Source organism: Abrus precatorius, unplaced genomic scaffold (genome assembly GCF_003935025.1).
Source record: "Abrus precatorius isolate BTA unplaced genomic scaffold, Abrus_2018 Scaffold153, whole genome shotgun sequence".
Taxonomy (NCBI): Eukaryota; Viridiplantae; Streptophyta; class Magnoliopsida; order Fabales; family Fabaceae; genus Abrus; species Abrus precatorius.
The window spans coordinates 836,460-857,360 of NW_020874351.1; the positions used below are offsets into that span (position 1 = coordinate 836,460).

Below are 20,901 nucleotides of genomic sequence, written 5' to 3' on the forward strand. Positions count from 1 at the left end.
TACATTGCGTGCACTAAGTTCGCAAGGCAACCGAAGTGGGTCCCATCTGCTCTTCCAAATGGATAAAGTCAAGAGAATCCCACCTCTTCTAAACCTACCCTACTCGCCACGTGTCTTCCGATTGTTGGTTCGGACAGAGGCTCGGTTATAAGCCATTCCCCAACCACCACTCTTTTTTCTCGCACTCACTCCCATGTTTTCAACTTCACCTGAAAGACGAGCCACTCGCCGATCGCTTAGCTTCGCTCCTTCTTCGTTTTCCATCTTCTACCGATCGAACTCATCATCGATCATGTCAGGGTACGGTTACTTCCGAGCTATTTTCTTCTTCCTTTGTTTTCGTTACAAACGCCTTCTATTTCTGTTTTTCTTTTTTACTCTCTGAATACCTTGTTTGAAGAAAATCCGTGATTCTGGTGTCTCTGTGGTTCGATCATCGCTTGTAATGAGTTACTATGCCGTTGCTTCTAGTTTTTATTATTATTATTATTATTATTATTATTATTATTATTAACTGTAATTTCTACTCGTAATTTATTTTTTCCTGCTTTTTGTTTGGTAGATGCATGTATGGATTATTTTTAACGCTTATGGCTTGTTTCATATGCATTTGACTTTTTCCTTCATACGCTGGTAGTTATATATGTTAAAAGAAATATGCTGTGGACTGTGGAGTATTGCTTTCGTTGAGACAAAAATGGTAAGTGCTGATTATGGCGTGGTTGCTGATAATTTTTTAGTTGATTTGGCGGTTTTTATTTTTTGTTTTTTAGATGAGGTTGATGTTGCAAATAGAACTGTTACTGGTTTCTAGAGAAGTCGATTCCTGCATATTCAAGTAAGCTGGAAAGTTATTCACTTATACACCTGTGTCTTATTTTATTGTTATTATTATTTTTTTTAACAGGGTGAAGTTGGTTGCATATATTCGTTTTTGGTTATTGAATGGATTACACTAGTGTTCTGCTGCAATTTTTATTATATATATTGATTACGAGAATATTTCCTGGATGGGGGGAGCGTGTTCTAGGAAGCAAGAGCAGGATAATGAAGATAGTCTTACCAGAGGACTATCACGAAAATATTGCAAATGTGGGAGCTTGAAATGGTGGACATCCTCTTTTTCTTATCCAGCTGTAGATTTTCACTTGCGAAAAGGAGAATGTCCATCACTATTGGACTTGTGCATCCAGAAAATAAATGAGGTATTGTTTAAAGATAAAGTTTGATTTGTCCAGATTCTTTATGTTTTGATCCACTGCAATCGTTTTCCAACAGGATATTGATAAATATAACACACTTTCTATGCTGCCAAGGGATATAAGTCAGCTAATTTTTAATAATCTGGTTTACTCTCGACGTCTTACCAGTACTTCCCTTGAAGCTTTTCGAGATTGTGCTCTCCAGGTAAATCATTTTAAATCAATTATGAACCTGGTTAATCATGTGTCGTTGGTCTAAAGGGTTAGAGCTTATATCTCTTTTTTGACAGGATCTTTACTTGGGAGAATATGATGGTGTTAATGATGCTTGGATGGATGTCATCTCATCCCAGGGTTCATCTTTACTTTCTGTAGATCTTTCAGGGTCTGATGTCACTGATTTTGGGCTGACTTACCTCAAAGACTGTGAAAGTCTCATTTCCTTAAATCTAAATTACTGTGACCAAATTTCAGATCATGGACTAGAGTGTATCACTGGTATTCTTTCTTTTCATGTTTGTGTCTGTTAAGGAATCACACTCTATGCATTTGCAATTATTCATTTATTTCCCATATTTGCACTTGGTTGTTAGTCCTTTGCTATCTTTCTTATACAATTTGTTCATCTCAAAAAGGAATAAAAATATTTTGCTACCATTCCTTGGGAAAATTGTGTCTAATCATTAGTGTGGAAATGGGTGTACATATTGCCTTATTTTTCACTCTACATGATAACTTATTGAAAGTCAGTCCAGCATACTCATGCTGCCAAATCATAAAAGTATCTCTTTTGGTTTATTAACATTAGACATTAGGGCTAATTTTAAGCATTTAAAAGTAATAAATTTATTTAAAGAGAAGACATTTATTACATTTTTATATTCTCAATGCAATAAATATTTTTTCAATAAAAAAATATCACTTTTAGTTGCTAAAAATCAGCCTTAGAAGTTAATATCTTCCATATCTTTTTTAATGTTCATAGAATTTTTTTGAGAAAATTTCAAAAAGAAATTCTTGGTAAATGATTTTAAATTTAAGAACATTGGTCATCCAAAGAGATCAATTAAATATGTATTTAGTCATTAATTATATTAAATATCATTAATCACTTGGGCTGGTTAATTCTCCAAACTGGAAATTTTTTAGATTTCTCTACTTTTGGCAAATTGATTTCCTATTGGCACCCATATTTTTAATTTACTTTTTAGTTAATATTGAAAAATGTGCATATGAAAATCTTATGCTGATCATCTACCTAATTATTTTCCTGCCATTGAGGTTTCTTGTAGAGAAAGGAATGACTTCTAAGACCCACTTAAATATTACTCCAATTTGACATAATGAATTCTGCATAGTGAGGATGAAGTGATTTTTATGCATTTATGTATAAAAGGCTGCATATCATTATTTCCGTTTACCTCAGCCATCTTCCTTAGTCTTTTTGCCTCATAACATAACATTTTCCAAATTTTCCTCAGCCAGGTGTCTTCCATATCACCATATTAATATTCTTGTGAAATTACTTCTGTCTAGAAGCTTTGTCCATAAATTGCTTTTACTGAAGATTTATAACAACTCTAATAAAATATTCCAGGTCTGTCAAACTTAACAAGTTTGAGTTTTAGAAGAAATGATTCAATATCTGCTCAAGGCATGAGTGCCTTTTCTGGTCTTGTTAACTTGGTCAAGTTGGATTTGGAGAGATGTCCTGGGATTCATGGAGGCCTTGTTCATCTTCAAGGTTGGCTCTGAGATTAATTTTGTGTGAAATTGAGCTTTACTAACCAATATTCTTTGGTGTACTTCAGCTACCCCAGTTATTATAGAACACTAAGAAAATGATTGCATTTTCTTGCTGCTAAACTTATTTAGTTCTTGAGGGAGCTAATATATCCCATGGTGATGTATTTTGTCTATCACAGTTGTTAGTTATTTCAACTTTCAATTGACATTGTGTTGATAATGAAGTGGAATGCAATTTACAGAGCACCCAAATGGAGTAATATTTTTTGAGCTACTTTTTGACTTTATACAGTAATCAATAAATGACCTCACTTTTTCCTAATATAAGGTCTTTTTCACTTACAATTATAGTAGTGATACAGGATCTACTATGTAACTAAGCAAAAACACTCATAAGAGGATAGTAAAAGATTGAAGGAATTCTATTACAGTATCTGTGTCACTGTAGCAAGTTGCATGAACAGCCATACATAATTGATTTCCATATAGCTTGAATCCAATGATTTGGTCCAAAATTTTCAGGTTTGACCAAGCTGGAATCTCTCAATATAAAGTGGTGTAACTGCATAACAGATTCTGATATGAAGCCTCTATCAGGTTTATTTCATCTTGCTTCCTTTTGATCACAGTTGCTGAAAATTTTTCCTAAGATTAATTGTCTAAATTTTCTTTTATGCAATTAGTGTGTTTCCACTACAGAGTAGTTCCTGTTCTGATTATTGGTATCCTCTATTTAAGGAACTGCACATATTCTACCCAAGTTTATTTACCTTAGTGGAAGTCTATGAATTGTTTTATATCTCTAGAAAGAACATGTCAACAGCTGTATTTGACAACATGTAATTGTCAGTTTGCCTTTGTGTTTATAGAAGTGATCACTAATCATTTCCATCTTATTAGACATATGGTTCAATAATCAACAGTACAATTTATCTAATTCAATTTACTTCCAGAGCTTGCAAGCCTGAAAAGTCTAGAGATTTCATCCAGTAAAGTCACTGATTTTGGCATCAGCTTTCTGAAAGGTATTGTGCCATGCCTTTCATTATTGTGACATTTGAGAGCAATAGGGATTATATGATTATTTTATTGCTGGTACTCTTATTACATGTTTTTGTATTCTGAAAATTTTATATATATCTGTAATAATCCTTCTTGTTGATACATTTCTCTTTTGGAAGAGTGAAGCTTGAAACAATTAGATTCAATCTAGCATTTTCATCTTCGAAGTATTTTCATTTGTATGTAACAAGATTTTATTGAACTAAGTTATAGATAAAAAGCTTTACAGGAATGTATAGTAATGTGTGCAAAATCAACTAATCTTTTTTAAAGATTTGTCTGATTTTGAAGATCAATTAAGTTCCTTTTTTATTAATTTCAGTTAGATATCCTATTTTAGTTGTGCTTCAATTTTTAAATGTAGACTCCAATTGTGTATAAGCCAGAATGCTTTTTTAAAAATTCATTTATAGCAAATCTATTTTTTTATGATGTAATAATTTGTCAAATATCCTTTTAAAGTTGATCTTGTTAAATTGGTTAGTAGAGAAGTTGTGCAGTTGAGTGTACTTCCTAGTGCTGATGTACAAGTGCCTGAGCTTACCAGTTAAAAGGAAATTTTGATTTCATCATTTTACATTCATGCATGTCTCATTTATTCTCAATTTTGTCTTGGTTCAGGGTTACGAAAGCTTGTCTTGTTAAATTTGGAAGGGTGCCTTGTCACAGCTGCATGCTTAGATTCTCTTGCAGGTTGAATTCCTTTTAAGACTTTCATGCTTATTCTATTAGTCTTGATATGGTTATATTATGGCTTGCTAGCGCTAACTATTTGCTAGGATATAATCTCTTGGTTATTGTCTTATTCAGCCATGAATGCTTTAAGCTTGCTCTTCTTCTCCTCCTTGATTGAAGCTGAGTTTTATGTTTATTAGGATGCCTTGAGCATATCACTCCATGCAGATTGTGATTTGATCAAGAAAAGTATACTAATTGTGAAACTTTAAAAAGAAAAAACTTCAGGTGTTGGAATGTGATTCCGAACTTTGAAAGACTTAAATGACTTATTTTGAATTTAGTTGTCTCAGGTGGGAGAGTAATGGGTAGGAACCCTAATTCCAGCAATGACAACAGTGTATTCATCTTTCTGGTTTATTCAGTATTTTTGAGGTTTTAATATTATGTGTCTGCCTGAATCATTCAATCAGAAAATATTTCAGCTTAATGCACATATTATGTTGAACCAACTGCTATTAGTTTTATTATTATCAGTGAACCTTGTTAAATGCAGAAAGTGTAATTTAATCATGTCTTTCTAGTCTATAATGATTTAATGAACCTGAAACATCCATTGAAGTTTTGATTTGATGATATTATGTTTTCTGCCAGAGCTTCCTGCGCTGTCAAACTTGAATCTAAATAGATGTAATCTTTCTAACAGTGGATGCGAAAAGTTTTCCCGTAAGTGGTTCAGAATTGTATAGCCACTTCTTTCAGGCTGTAATTATATATTATACACATTTTGTTTTACTATTTGACACCATAAAAATTATTGAAGCCTTACATTTGTAACATTAACCTTTTTTCTACAGGACTGGAAAATTTGAAAGTATTAAACTTGGGATTTAATGTCATTACAGATACATGTTTAGTTCACTTGAAAGGTTATTTCAAATCTCTCTCTCTATTTGCCTATTCATCCTGGATTACTGTGAATATGTTATATATGTAAACCATCTTTAAACTCTAAGTTGAGAGACAACCGCATATATTCTCTGTCTAAATGCAAGTTTTACATGCCATTTGGGCAGCTAGGGAGAAAAATCCAGCCTTTTCCATGGCTGCAAGATCTGGTTAATAATTTAAAGCAAAATGCTAAATTCTCCATAAATGTATATTAAAATTGTGGTTCCAAATTAAGTGGCAGTCCAAGTGAGCTTTGTCACCCAACTATTAAATTATATAAATATGCAACTCAAAAGTAAATTAAAAGAAAACTATTCACAATCAAATTTAATTTTATTTGTTTTAAATATTATGATCTTCCGTGGGTCTCAACTATACCCTTTTAAGTTTGTTTGTTCATGTAGTACTGCTGACTTGATTAAGTCATCATTTGGGGCTATATTGTACAGCTTTTGGAACACATTGCATTGCTCAAATGTAATGACTATTTGTAACAATCCTACAATTCCAGCAATGATATGGACTGGCTAATATCTAGTTGAAAAAATATTCTTAGTTTCTTACCATCTTATGGAGTGATCTTACTTGCACCTACTGTTCTTGATAAAACTGGTTTACATAGTAACACTATATTAACTTCTATGTGCAGATTGTTAATGTATTATTAATATATATAACTGAAAAAAATATAAAGTTGGTTTGCTAGGACAGAAATATGCATTATATTTGAAAGAAGACAATTGTATCTAACAATGTGATGCATGTTTTCAATCAGGATTGACAAAGTTGGAGAGCTTGAACCTTGATTCATGCAAAATTGGTGATGAAGGATTAGTCAATTTGGCTGGTAGATATTTGAATTCCCTCTTTTTCCCTTATTTCTTAGTGATGACTCACTGGATTAAATTGTTGCCTTAAGATATTAAAAAAATAAAATAAGAAATAAGTAATCTAGCACATTATCTACTTGGCATAATTGGTTGCAAATTGGCATAATTAGTAACTTGGCAAAATGCAATACAACAATCTTCAAATGAATCATTGATTTGAAGAACGATTGTGTTGCATGTGATTTGTCATTGGAAATGCACATTCCTGTCCTAGCGAATGTGTGTCTCATATTTTCTTCACAATGCTTTTAGGCCTTAAGCAATTGATCTGCTTGGAATTGTCTGATACAGAAGTTGGAAGCAATGGGCTACGGCATTTATCAGGTTTGTTATGCCATTTCTTACTACTTCCAAAGTTTGTTCACTTTTGGATGAACTTTGGCTTTAACTTAAATGAGTTTGGCTTTGTCATCCATTTTGAGAGATACTTTCTGGTACTAAAATTATGTTTGGTTATCTGATTTGGGCATTTATAACCACTTCCCTCTCTCTATAGTTCTGTGTTTTGGGTTGTATTCCTTTCTGTTGAAGTTAGCTATATCCCCTTTTACATTGAATGTTCTGGCAAACTTCTGATATTCTCATATGCTAATCTCTTGACTTGGTTAATTGCTGAGTAATGAATAGAACTTGTCAGGGAAAGATATATCCTTTGAATTGTGCTTCATACAATGTAAAGTGTATTATGTGCATAAGATATTTACCATGGACTACAGTATTTCTTTGATTAATTTTATTCTACTTGTAGGATTGTCTTGTCTGCAGAAAATAAATCTGTCATTTACCGTGGTTAGTAATAGCAGTTTAAGGAAATTGTGTGGACTCTCATCTCTGAAGTCACTTAATTTGGATGCTTACCAAATCACTGATGCTGGACTGGAAAACCTTACGAGTAGGTGTTCCTATGAAAAATTTACAATCCCAAGAATGGTTTGCTGCATGCATAATTTTTTAATTTGCTGTGCAGGTTTGACTGGCCTCACTGACCTAGATTTATTCGGTGCACAAATCTCAGATTTTGGGACAAACTATTTGAAAAGTATGGAATATTTCACCTACAATGCAATTATTTTTGGATATATTCTTTACCTTTTTCCAACAATATGATTTTCTTACAGTTTTTGGCCTTTTGTTTTTGTTTCTTTTTTATATATAGCTAATAGAAGAATGTCTGGTTATAACTGTTACAGTTAAATTGCATGAACCTAATTTTATCCGAAATGTAATTGGAAAATGCTTGTATCTTAATTTGTGATGCTGAGGTTACTGAAAATTCATGATTTTGGTATAAGTATAATTTGATCACTAAATCTCCATTTGACAATTGTAATATGCAGTTGTCATCTTTAACTCCCTGTCTCAGTCAACATTTTTGTTAGTCTCGTGTGAAATGATTATGCACCTACCGACTGATATTCACAGTAAATTTGATGAACCTCTCTTGTAAAATAGGATCCAAATTCAATCTTAATTCCCCTTGTGGTCAGCTGTATTATGTAGAATTAATTGCATGTTAGTGTTAGTTCTTTGATTGAGTCCATGTCAGTTATAATTTGAAGTCATTGGTTTGCTAACTATGTTTATTGTGAAACAGAATTTAAGAACCTGAGGTCCTTGGAAATATGCGGTGGAGGATTGACTGATGCTGGTGTGAAAAATATCAAAGAACTGTCTTCTCTAGTATGCTTAAATTTATCACAAAACAGCAACCTTACTGACAAAACCCTGGAGTTGATTTCCGGTACTTTAGCAGACCTTTGTTTTCTGAGAGATATGTGGTCTCATTTTGCTTGCTTTGTTTTCCACTTGATCAAGTTGAAAACAGCTGCTGGAAAATATACTAACGAAATCGTAAGGCTTGGGTTATAGATTAAACTTGAAGAGATGTTTTTCTTTTCAGAGGGTGATTGATTATGAAAGTCCTAAATGCATCAATTAGTTGGCTATTCAAGGAGCTTCTAGTTGGAAAATGTGTGATGATTGGATTTAATTCCTGCAGTTGGGATGTAAATTTTTTGGGTCTGCTGGAAGATAGGCTGAAATTAGGTTACCAATGTTGTGCTGGATGGTTACTTCAGGAAAAGCGGGGCTATCTTAATTTTTGTTGTTTTCTTTTACGTAATACTTGGTACTTATTATGCAATTTCCAACCGCGGGACCATAGCTGATAGTGAGGCTCTAGACACAAATTCCTGAGAATCATAGCTGCAACAAATTTCTCCATTATTTTATTGGTATTTTCAATAATGTAAAACAAACGGTTTGCATTTATTGCATTGAGTAGAGTTCTGAAACTTGCGTGGTTGTAGTTTAGCTATATATCTGTGATCACGTCATTCACATGTTTATGCTCACAATTTCAGGGCTTACTGGGTTGATTTCTTTGAATGTTTCAAATTCTCGCATCACCAATGCTGGACTGCAGTATTTGAAAACACTCAAGAACTTGAGATCTCTGACGTTGGAATCCTGTAAGGTGACAGCAAATGACATCAAGAAACTTAAATCAGTGTACCTCCCGAATCTGGTAAGCTTTCGGCCTGGATAGTCAGCGTGGCACTCTAATATGTGTATATGTATATATTATATATATGTAAGTCGTACTGACGGTGTTAGAAAAGCATGTAAAGGCAACCTCAAATTGTACATAAGCTATATAATAATGGTGTCATTCTGCTTGTGGTGCGAAGCTCTCTTTTATTTTGTTTTTGTTTATGTACAAAAACGACGCTATGGCGTATTTGCTACGTCTTTAAAATTTAAAGATGAAAATTTGGTGATTAAACTTTTTATCGAGCAGTATTTTGTACTCTCTAAGTAAATTATTGATGCTAAAATAATTTATTATTATTGTTTGGTTGAATTATACATATCTTTCATATTCTATGTCAGATTTTGATTTTTATAGTTTTAATTGTTGAAATTAAGTTTCATATGTCAAAATCTTATCTATTAATTAAGAGAAATAAACGATATTATTAATCTGTATAAATTAACAAAAAGATATATAAGATATTTAAATAAAATTTTAGAAAAAAATTAATTTGAAGAATTAAAATTAGGGGGATAAAATTACATATAAGTTAAAATACGAAGACAAAATGTAAAATTAAATCGTTTATTTAAAAAAAAAGTGTAATTAAGTTTTATAATTATTTTAATACCATATTGTTGAAACATTTAAAAGCAAGCTATTTGCACGGTATCCAAAAGAATGTTATATTTCATTGATATTGAACCAAAATATATCCAAACTGACTAAATATTATCTTCATTCGTATTTATTTTTTATAGAGAAGAAATTAAATATACTAAAATTTTAATTATCTTGTTAAAATTATTTAGTAATTTTTAAATTTATCTTTTATTAGTATTTTTTTAACTTTTGAGTTATTTAAGCAGTGTAAATGTTTTTTTTATTATTTTTAGAATTTTTATATAAACAAATATATTAATACAAAGATATTGACTAATGCTGTTCCAAACTTTTATATTAAGAGATAAATAGAAACACTTTTTTAGTTTTTTATAGATAAATAAAAATGGAAGATGTAATTGAGTTTTGATTGTCTTTAGTCACATGCAGGGATTTATCTTGATGGTTGAGTATAGCGGCTAGTGACTCGGCTTCCAATGGATTTTGAGTTAACTGAGTTTTAAAAAAAATGATTAGCAAGCATTAGTTTTATTTAAAAAGTAATAATTTTTTTTGTCTGTGTCAGATATTCGCAGAATTCAACAACGAAAGAGAATCCAAATCAATATTTATTTACATACATGCTTCAATATTTCACCACCTTTGACGTGTAAAAGAAAATTTAAGCAAAGACATTTCGTCTGTCTTGAGCATCTCTGATTCTGATATATCAATTCATAATATAATTGAATTTAAAGTCCATCAGTATTTATTAATGTTATCAATGGGTGTGAACAATTTTACCAATGATCCTATTTTATTATTCGAGAAACTGAAATTGATGTGAACGAGGACCCTGGCAGTGTAGGTGCCAAACAAGTAAAAACAGTAGCAGTAGCTGTGAACGTGGATCTCTATTGTATAATTTGTATGAAAATAAATCATCATATTCGACCCTACCTTAGGTCAGTAGGTCCCAGAGTGAAATGCAGCATTGATGGACCTTAATCAAAATTGCAACCAAAAATTGGAGCGTTGGTTCTGCAGAGACTGAACTGTCTACGAAAATACAGTGACTAGTACCACAACAGTCGTGGCGGATTCCTCGGGACAAAAGCATAGGAGGAAAAAGCCATCCATTAATTTAATCAAATTGAAATTTCGTTTGGACCCAAGAAAATTATATGCCAACGGTTGAAGAGTGGAACGATGCTTAAAATCATATGGAAAAGCATCTATAAGTCTACCGAACTTTTCAACATAGCACATAATTACTGTTCTTTGTCTTTCGTCCTTAGGTATCTTCTACTTTCTTTTTTGGTAGATGGAGAAAAGAAAAGAAACACGAAACAGAGGTAAAATAAATATCAATTTTTCTTTTATGCAATAAGATTAAGTGGCTATTTTTTATTTAAAAAATAGCAATTTAATTAAAAAGTGAGTGAAAACTCCTTAAATAATAAAGAAATAAAAAATATTTTAATATTTTATAAAAAGAACTTTGAACTAATAACACATTCTTTTGTTTACACATTTTGTTATTGGTCGATTTCATGAGAGTTTCACTAAAAAAATAATATATTACTAACATTTTAAAAAAAAATCTTTACAAATGGTCCCTTATTTCCTAAGTTTTTCTTGAAGTCGTTCTTGCAAAGGAGGTAAATACAATTCACTCTCATGAGAATAATTCAAGTCTTCCTAAAAGCTAACCACAAATTATTCTTATTCAACTTTGATAGGCCTCCTTAATCTCCTTCATGGATGAGTAGCATGGCTTGTAAAGAAACCACAGGAGGTATTCTCTTGAATTTGTATTCGTGCAATAGCATTTGAAACAACTCCAGCAATCTAGAACGAAAAAAACTAAAGCAGATTACTCGCTTAATCCTGATCCAATATGATTTAAATCTACTAGTTACAAGCTGCACATTTAAAAACTGTATTTATATTAGATAATATGGGAGCGATGAGTAGTAAGATGAAGACAATATTAGCATAGTAAGTTACATGCAAGATTTGGAATGTGGAACTAACAAAAGGCCACAAGTTAGGATCAACCAATCTAATTAAATAGCCAGAAGCTTTTAAGTACTCAAAAGAACTACATCTGTAGCATTAAACTTAAAAAGAATTTTTCACATCTATTGGCAAATTACAATGAGGTTTTGGCCTTCAGCCAAATGAGTTGCTCCAGAGGTCTGGCATGATGTGATTGTCTTGATTAACTTAAGTACAACACGATGGATCAACTGATTTGGAGAGTGCCCTGCATTAACTTAAGTACAGATTTAGTTCTTAAAATGCCCATCAAGCCAAGTATATAAAAGAAACTTGTCTTAGGCTTGACATGGATCATCTTTGAGCTTGATCTGAAGAAGGTCCAACTGAAGGAGCTGCCACATTGCTTGCTGACCCATTCTCAATAGGAGGAGGCACCCCCCACTTGCTTTCAGACTCAAGGGGTTCAAAGACATGAACTCCACCGTCTGACAGTCCCACAGCAAACTGATTTGGTTCTTGTGGATGTGCCGCGATTACAAGTGGTTGCACGTTGGAACTGCCACATTAAGACAATGTTAGTATTCAACAAAAAAACACGTTATAAAGATTAAAACATAAAACAAGAAAATTATAAATTTATAATAATGCATGATAGCTTCAAAAAGTAATTAATTATAGACCAATACAGTATAGAGATTAAAGCTTGTTAGATATTTTTCTGTGAATTTATAGTCTCTTCCTCAAATACTGGCAGCAGTTTTTGCATAAATACTTACTGTAACCATTAAAAGAAAGCTCAAATGAAAATAGTTGTGTAGCACGTTAAAATATAAAATAAAATATTCATAACATGGAACCAGTATTGTGCCATCTGACACAACTCTAAACAAAAGGATTACCTGACACTTGCAGGAAGATAAGCAGAAGGATTAATACGACAGCGTAATCTGAGGTTTGAAGCACTAAATACACAGATTGTTGCATCTAAAAAGCTGGCATATATCAGCTGGCTATCACATGAGAAAGTTGCATGTGATATTGGTGCAGCAGAATCTCGTGGGAGCCACTACAGTTGAAGCTATTGATATCAGAAAAAAAAAATGAAATTGTTTATTTACACAGCATGCTGAATTAAACTCCAGGAACTAACCTGCTTTAGACCTTCTAGTTTTGTTGCTTCATAAATGATAAGCTGAGTTTCATGCACAACCAAGAATTGTAACTGATCCTGATGAAACTGCACACGGGTATCTGATTGCGCTGATGGTGTCCTCCCAGGAGGAAGCTGCAAGAATCTAGACCTCTGCTTTTCCCATCCATCAGTGTTCCAGACACAAATCTACATAACAAACAGGAAGTAGCTCTCCATATCATAACTACGAAAATTGTATTGCCTTCGGTATAACTAACAAAAGGGGACCTATAGTTGATAAAACCCAATTAAGGATTCAAAACTAGGAAGTTCTTTCAGTGAAACTAAATCATAGAAAAGCCAGATTCTGAAGATAGATCTACACTAGACACCTTACCTGAGCATCTGCTCCAGATGAAACTAATACATTCAATGCATGAGAGAAAGCAAGACCAGTTATTCTTTTAGTATGGCCTTTGAGTTTACTTTTAACCTGCAAAAGAACTTTGCATTAACACCAAAAATCTCAAAACACAAGCATAAACTGTGTACAGAGATTTGTTACCTCATCAACCCGGACATTATATATTTGAATAGAGGAATCGTCCATGCCTATAGCAATAATATTGTTATCCTGAGGATGGAAAGCAAGAAAGGTTGCCGCAGGTGGTGGAGGCATGAAAGTTGTCATTGTCTGCACTTACCCAAGAAGATTGCAATCAGTTAGTTAGCATAATTCCAAACCATATTGTCTTGAATAATGAATAGGCTCATAGGTTACCTTAAAAGTCATCATATTGAACAGAGATATCTTCCCTCCTGATGCAGACATTACATACGAGTCATTTTTGGACAAAGCAAAGCAGGGCACAGCATCCTCAGGATTGCTATCAGCAATGTCATTAGACATCAGGATGCCACTTGTTGGTTGCCACAACTGAGGTTGCACAGTGGCAGTGGCCTACAGGATGAAATATCAACATCAAAGAGCGCATAATTACCATTACCAATTTCTAAATAAAAAATAGTGGTGGTGAAGTAACTACACAAGCTCTCACACCTTTCCAGATGTGTTTCGCTCACTACGCTGCCATTTCCAGAGCAGGTGAATGGCATTTGAAGCTAATGCCAGAATAGCACCACCAGAATTTGTATATATCAACCTTGATATCTGTCAAGAAAGATCAGAACATTTTCATTAAGGGAGAGGAGTCAAAGCAGAGAAACCTTGCAAGAAAGGTCACAATTGTTCGATCATTTTTATAACTTATTTTATAATTTTTTTACCACATTCAGGTATTGAAATAATTTTGTACAAAATGATAAAGGATTCATTAAATTACATGAAAAATTAGTACGGTAATTTCATACTCGACTACTTTAGCACCCTCATTTATGCATTAAGACATAAAACACGTTCTATCTAAATGGTAATGCAAACCGGAATCACGAGTTTGGCTAATAAGAAATTTTACATAGAACAGGACTACTTTCCCTGCAAAAGTAAAGCAAATGGAAGCAAGAAATCCCCAATTCTCCTTAGTTGCATTAAGTAAGTCTGTAAGATACTAGTGTTACCAGATAATTGGAAAAGGCTCCTTTAAAGTAAGCAAGGAAGGGTGTATCCAATCATATAGTGATTAAGATCGTGTTGCTTTTTAGATTAAATGAAGGGTGGATACACTCACTCAAGCGGACCCTTTTCCTTGGTAATTGTAGTTGACTACATGGGTTTGATATATAATTACATTTAATCACCAAAACTTCTATAAAGTTGCTATAAGAGTTTGTTAATAGAACTTCTATAGGAGGGTATATGATAATTTTGAAGAAAATATCATACCTTGGTCACTCTTACATTCTCCGGTAGCTTCAAGGATCTACATTGAGATGGTTCACTGATTTCAGTGAGCTTCCATATCTTGGACTTATCATTGGATTCTTCACTTATTCTAGGTTTAACATCACCCAAGTTTCGGGTATCCCCATTCTATCAAGATGAAATTGACATATAGTTAAATTTATAAACAGTAATAATCACAATAAGTACAATCATTCTTATTTCTCAGTAGAGGTAGAGGAAGAAGAAAATACATTTCTTAAACAAGAGTTCCACAGTAAGCAATAAACATTGAAAAAGAAAGGTAGAAGTAACATGCAAATAAATGACAAGTTCCACTAATACAAGGACGAGATCACGAACCATTCCTGCAATAGCTACTACAGACGAGGCCCTCTCAGCAAGTGCAGCACTGGTTGCGGCGGCGGCAGAAGCAGAAATTGGATTAATTGTAGGCTGCTAGAAACATTGTGTTAGATTAGATTTTACCAATAAAAGGTGAAGAAAGTATAACATCTATAAGTTTACCTTTGCCAAGGCTTCTGATGCTCTTGATGCATCATATAAAGAATTCTCTAGTGTACGCAACAATCGCATACCATCTCCATTGGCTAAAATTTTAATTCCATTTTCATTTGCAGAGACAGCTAAAAGAGTTCCATCCTTGTTGAAACGAATACGTGGGCTTGCCTAGAGTTTAGATCAGGCAACAATTAGCAAGCAACTACTACTTCTAGAGGCTAGCTCTCCAATTTACAGTAAAATAATGAACTTACAGGGAGACCTCCATCAGCATCAACAGTTGTCAAAAGCTGAACACTATCCATATCCCAAAATTTGATGGAGAAATCATCACCAGCAGCCAAATATCGATTTTTGGTAGTATCAAATTGCACAACACCCAAAGATCGTTTACGAAATCCTTGATAACTCCTTTTAACAGCTCCTTCACTTTCATTCCACTCAACAATAGAGGATTCCCCATCTTTGCTTGTCCCACATGAAAAGAGCCTGTAGTATACAGCCATAGCCAAAAACATTTGAACATTAAGTAATGAAAAAGAAAGTATAATTCAGCTACACTGCAAGATTCAACAAGATACACAGCCATGGTTGAGAATATATACCTTGTACCATCAGCACTATAAGCCATGGTTGTGCACCAACGACCAGGAGCATCATAATCAACACGAGATCCCAAATTGTCATACAACCATGCTTTTATTTTTCCATCTAATGCTGTTGAAAAGATGAACTACAACATAACACAATGTGCATCAGCAAGAAATCCAACCATGAAAATAGAAAAAGAACTTCTCCTTGGGGTACTATATTAACTTAGATGAAGGAATCATGCCAACAAGCTCAACAAACAATCCCCAACGATAAGGAAGTCAATCCGTACCTGAATGTTTTCTTTATAATGTGGGCAGACAGAATAAACAGGAGCTTCATGACCTTCAAAAGTATACTGCTTTGCACCCGAAGCAGCATCCCATACCTTAAATTACATAATTTAATTAACAACATATTCACCTCCTCCACTTCAGCAGTCCAAACTCATGTTTTGACAAACTTACCTTAATGGTCTTATCGTCACCACAAGTTATCACACTTAGTAGCTTATTTGGGTGGGAAAATGCTAGATCATTCACTCCACCAACATGAGCATCAATCTAGAAAAAAGGTTCATAAGTAAACAAGTACAAAAATACACATGTATATATGCGAATATATGTTTGTGTGTGTACCTCCAGGTGCTGTCGTATATCATCCCCACCGTGGTAAGAGTATATCTGAACAATGTGCCTTGAGTAAGCAACCCCTGTTCATCAAACAAACTCAAGATATTACTAATCGGTTCTGTTGACATCTCAAGGTGTATATTTTATCATTATCATCATTCCAAACCCAAACATTGAAAAATTAAACAATTCTCAACTTACCAAATAAAGCACCATCAGGACTCCAAATCACACGGTTGACAGAAACACCAGGATCTTTGACAAGAGCAGCCTGAATAGATATTAATTAGTTTTCTCTTTAGTCATTGCAAAATTACAAGTATTGCGGTTCTGCACAAAATTTTATCAAGAACATCCATATATGTAAAGGTAAAGAGACAACCTGAAAAGGCATTGAACATGCACTAAGATCCCAAACTTTGAAGTTTCTTGAGACCAACCGGTCCCTAGAACCCACCTCCCACAAGGCAATTTCCCCCACATTCGTACCAACTGAAATATTGCATCAGATGAAACTAAGTCAAATGGCAACTTGATAGCAAATACTTCCAACTTAAAAGAAAATCAACACTTTTAAAAGACCATGGAGGAGGAGCAGACCAAGTAGTAAAGATTGTTGGACTGGATGAAAATCCATGCTCATAGGAGATGAACCCTGATTAAGAGTTCGCACAACAGCCTTAGGTATGTCATCGGGTGTATTAAAAGCTTGACCATGTTGACCATGACCTGGGAATGTTGCTGACAACACATTGACAGGTAGATTCACCTGCATAAAGTGATGAATACCAGAAAACATGAGGTCAAAGCTTACATATGCCTACCTATGAATTGCTAATGATATGTCCATAAGTGAAGTCCAAATACCTCATCTGAAATTCCCATTGGCCTTGTTCTCTTAGCAACATGATCTGAGTCTCCAGATGGGTAGTCAACAGAAGGATTAGTAGGGGGGGTCCTCGGATGCTTCAAAGCAGCTTACAAGGCAATGTAAACATGTTAAAAATCAATGATAAAATTGGACATCGCCTATAAGATCTAAGTAAGAGGTTACAACTACACAGAGTTGGTGACTAAAAGAAAGTGAAAGAGTGTATTACCAGGGATTGATGGAGCACCGAGACCTATAGCTCCACCTCCAGAAACTGCAGCATGTGCAACAGTGGTAGGATTTGACATCCAACCAGCCAGGGAGGTCTGCACTGGTGCTGGAGTAGGTTGAAAAGGCTGTAAACAAGAAGCACAGCAAAGTCCAGCACCAAAAATAAGAATCGAAACATAACAGACGCAAAATACTAAAGAAGATAGCAAATCAGTTCAGTAACCCACCCCATGTGCACCAAGAGGAGGAAATCCCCCTGCCTTTGGTAAGGATCCTAGTAGTGGATTATTAGCAGGTGAAGGAGCTCGAGCTCCATTCGGTTGTCCACATGAGTGATCAACAAAAAGAGTTTTTATATCAGGATTTGACCTAGGATTCTTGCAAAGTTGATGCTGCCAATTTAAGCTGTAATTTATTTTAAAAAAGAAAAAAAAGAAAAAAAGTTCTTTGTTAATAGAAGATAATTCTTATCAATTGTCAGAAGAGTATCTTCAATGCAAAACCTAGCACCATAGCTACATAATGATCTATAACTTAACAGCAAAGATGCACAAAAACAGACAACGCACAGTCATATATTGCAGCATATTGAACTAGATGCATATGCAGATTAATGATATTAATCTTCTATTATCCTACCCTATTAATGATTAAGAAAATTGTGAATGTAAAAATCGAAATTACAAAATGATAGGATAACAATAACATTATGCAAGTATAAACTGTTATAAACACAGGAATCTTTAATATGACAGATGATCTCCATCAATTGTAAATAAAGATACTAAATGATTGCATTAGGTACCAGAAAACTATTTTCACGTTCAGCACCAATTTTTGTTCAATATTGAGAAATCAGTATGCTTAGAAATTGGAAAAGAAACTACCTTTGATTGATTAGGGTCCGTAACCTTGAGTTTTTAAGGTTGGGAAATTGCAATTTGTCTCGAAACAGGGGATTTGCTTCAATGAGCTTTTTGAGCTCCACCAACATAATTGCTCGTGCAGACTTAGTATCGCCATACTTAGACAATTGTTCATTTTCCCTACAATAACAGAATCTCATTAGCTACATTTTACAGAAGTTCAACAACGAAAACGGGAGTAAAAGTTTAGATGGGCACCTAAAGTTTTCCAATGTCAAAAGCTGTGTGATTTCCTTGAACAATTCTTCGTTAAATGTAGCAAACACTTTCAAATCCTTCACTAATATTTCTACAGCCTTCGACCGGTCATGCCTATCAAAATTTAACACAGTTCAACAGAAGCTGTATGCGAGATGCCTAGAACTAGAATGGCTAAGAGTCAACAACAAAACATAAACATGAACTTTTTGTGAGCTTACTTATCTAATGCCTCCAGATACTTCTGCTTCCTTATCTCAAAAAATATCTTCATAGAATACCTATTATCATCTACCTTTGTGAAACCAGAGAGGTATTTTTCAACCTCATCCCAATTGCCATTGTGCACTTCATCCTCAAAGTACTTCATATTAAAGAAAAACCCTGATTCCTGCTCAAGCCTGTTAATTTTTAAAAAAACAACAAAAAAAAGTAATTAGTTAATTAATGAATGGGGTAAAAACAAATGCAATAAATATACCAAAAATAAGCTAACAAAATAACAAACTAGCCCCACTTGTGAACAGTCTCTTTGAACTTTTCCTCATCCAGAAACTGCAAGATCAAGAACACCAATTCCCTACTAAGAGACGACATCTTAACCCCTCCCTCTTCGATTAGATACGCAATAAAATGAGCAACAGTGAACTAGATCTGCAAAAAAAAATTAAAATTGCACAAGGGTCAGCAAAATAAATCACAAAAATAAAAATAAAAAATACTAATAATTGAAATCCACACCGTCAGTGAAATCATCTAACCAGAAGCATTTATGGAAGAAAACCTTCCATATTTCCAAAATTACATTCAAAAAAAAAAATCGATGCGGTTTCTGTGGCCAAACAAAAACGAAGAAAAAACTAGAACGATTTGACTCTATCTATATATCCCAGACGATCAAGAAAGCAGCTTTAATCTAAGATGCATGAACCAAAAGTGTCAACCCCAAAAAAAAATAAAATTAAAATTAAAAAAAGTTAAAAATAAACAGAAAAAGTTACAGACTTTAAAGCAACAGATTCGGAAACTTGAAAGAGAGAGAAGTTCTCACCTTGAAAGCTAACACATCACACATGGGAAAGAAGGAACAACAAAACAAAGGATGCGAATATGAAACCACCCCACAAGAGAGTCACCCAAAAAGGCCAAAGCTTTCTCTCTCTATCTTCCGATTCTCCCACTTTCTCTCTCCTCACAGAAATGGACTAATCTACTCGCTTTCTCTCTAGAAACTTCAAAATATATATAGAGAGAGAAAGGGGTCATTTGAACTTGCAGAAATAGGCGTATTTTATATACGAGGCGACAGATAGAGGAGATGATAAGCAGTTCTACTTATCAATACGACTTATCTCGTGAATGATAGATTATTGTTGAAGTGAGAGCACTTATCATACAAGTGCAGTTAATTGCGGGGCCCACTAAGCCGGCTTCGGTTTTTTATAAACAATCGGCTCGGAATCTCGAGCTAACAGCTGTCCTTCAGCTCCAGACCGTGAGCAATATTCCTGTGGTGTGCAATCGCAGAGAGTCTATTATCTCCACCGTCAGATGTTCAGGTTCCGCTTATGTAGATGATGATGTGGAGAATCTAACGGTGGCTATAGGAGATTGAAGAATAGGGGAAAGGAGCGGATAGATGCTGAGAAAGCGACTTTTACTCGGTTGCGATCCCCCCGGTAACGACAAAGTTTCAGGAAGCCATGAAGCTTGACCCTATAAATTGCTAAATATTACGGAACCTGCCAACACGAGATGAAGTGGTACCTCGTTTTATCCCGTGACATGGATATGATTGCGATACGAGATGTTTAGGTTTGTTCCAAACGCGCGAGATATGTCGCGAGATGGAAGTTAATAAAGTAAGTGAAGTGAATTAAATGTGTGGTCAGAGAGGTGTGTAGGTTATTGTCCCTGTCAGGTGTGTACGTCTGCCTGTTCTTTTCCACGTAGCAACGATAAATTGAAGAGAAATATACTTTTTTTAGAAAATATTAACCTCGTCCCTTAAATTTAGTAATTAATACAAAAATAACAACATATTATCTCACTTTAATTATACAATATTATGAAAATTAAAAATACCATAATTTAATCAACTAATAACGTAAATATCATATATTGTATTTACAAATTTTCAAATATAGTAAGCAAGTATAAATAAGCTTTTAAATTTTGTAAAAATTGCATATTTTAAATTGATTTTTTTAAAATTTTGTATTTGACAGGTTAAAGAAATAAATAATAATCCATACTTTTAAACCGTCGTTTTCATTAAAAATGTTTTAAATG

At 33.9% G+C, this 20,901-nt stretch overlaps 2 protein-coding genes across 12 annotated transcripts; one reads left to right on the forward strand and one right to left on the reverse strand.

Annotated features, from left to right (window-relative positions):
- Positions 1–171: 171 nt before the first annotated feature.
- Positions 172–9,315, forward strand: LOC113857276 (internalin A). 9 transcript variants are annotated; one of them, XM_027489079.1, is made up of 18 exons: positions 204–300; positions 638–700; positions 908–1,205; positions 1,279–1,407; positions 1,493–1,700; positions 2,800–2,946; positions 3,471–3,545; positions 3,902–3,973; positions 4,498–4,509; positions 4,632–4,703; positions 5,340–5,411; positions 5,543–5,614; positions 6,412–6,483; positions 6,779–6,850; positions 7,275–7,418; positions 7,494–7,565; positions 8,121–8,267; positions 8,890–9,252. In XM_027489079.1, the coding sequence occupies exons 3-18, from the start codon at positions 1,011–1,013 to the stop codon at positions 9,072–9,074; spliced, it is 1,746 nt and encodes a 581-aa protein (XP_027344880.1). In that variant the 5' UTR covers positions 204–300; positions 638–700; positions 908–1,010; the 3' UTR covers positions 9,075–9,252. The 9 variants fall into 9 exon arrangements, with proteins under 9 accessions (XP_027344879.1, XP_027344881.1, XP_027344886.1 ...); XM_027489078.1 differs by lacking the exon at positions 638–700 and having other exon boundaries at positions 172–300; XM_027489077.1 differs by lacking the exons at positions 638–700; positions 4,498–4,509 and adding an exon at positions 774–838 and having other exon boundaries at positions 182–300; positions 1,031–1,205; positions 8,890–9,315.
- A 2,282-nt stretch (positions 9,316–11,597) lies between these two features.
- Positions 11,598–19,873, reverse strand: LOC113857112 (protein TOPLESS-like). Of its 3 annotated transcripts, none has more exons than XM_027488854.1 (26): positions 19,661–19,873; positions 19,127–19,263; positions 18,831–19,010; positions 18,610–18,723; positions 18,373–18,531; positions 17,713–17,890; positions 17,484–17,610; positions 17,251–17,360; positions 16,984–17,152; positions 16,766–16,875; positions 16,585–16,654; positions 16,390–16,463; positions 16,219–16,314; positions 16,044–16,139; positions 15,766–15,893; positions 15,415–15,649; positions 15,167–15,328; positions 15,002–15,094; positions 14,642–14,788; positions 13,859–13,969; positions 13,580–13,759; positions 13,364–13,492; positions 13,196–13,291; positions 12,817–13,005; positions 12,566–12,732; positions 11,598–12,222 (listed from the first exon to the last, which is right to left on the reverse strand). In XM_027488854.1, exons 2-26 carry the CDS (start codon positions 19,204–19,206, stop codon positions 12,018–12,020), a joined length of 3,405 nt encoding a protein of 1,134 aa, XP_027344655.1. In that variant the 5' UTR covers positions 19,207–19,263; positions 19,661–19,873; the 3' UTR covers positions 11,598–12,017. The 3 variants fall into 3 exon arrangements, with proteins under 3 accessions (XP_027344655.1, XP_027344657.1, XP_027344656.1); XM_027488856.1 differs by lacking the exon at positions 19,661–19,873 and adding an exon at positions 19,371–19,493; XM_027488855.1 differs by lacking the exon at positions 19,661–19,873 and adding an exon at positions 19,351–19,572 and having other exon boundaries at positions 11,713–12,222.
- Between the last annotated feature and the right edge of the window lie 1,028 nt (positions 19,874–20,901).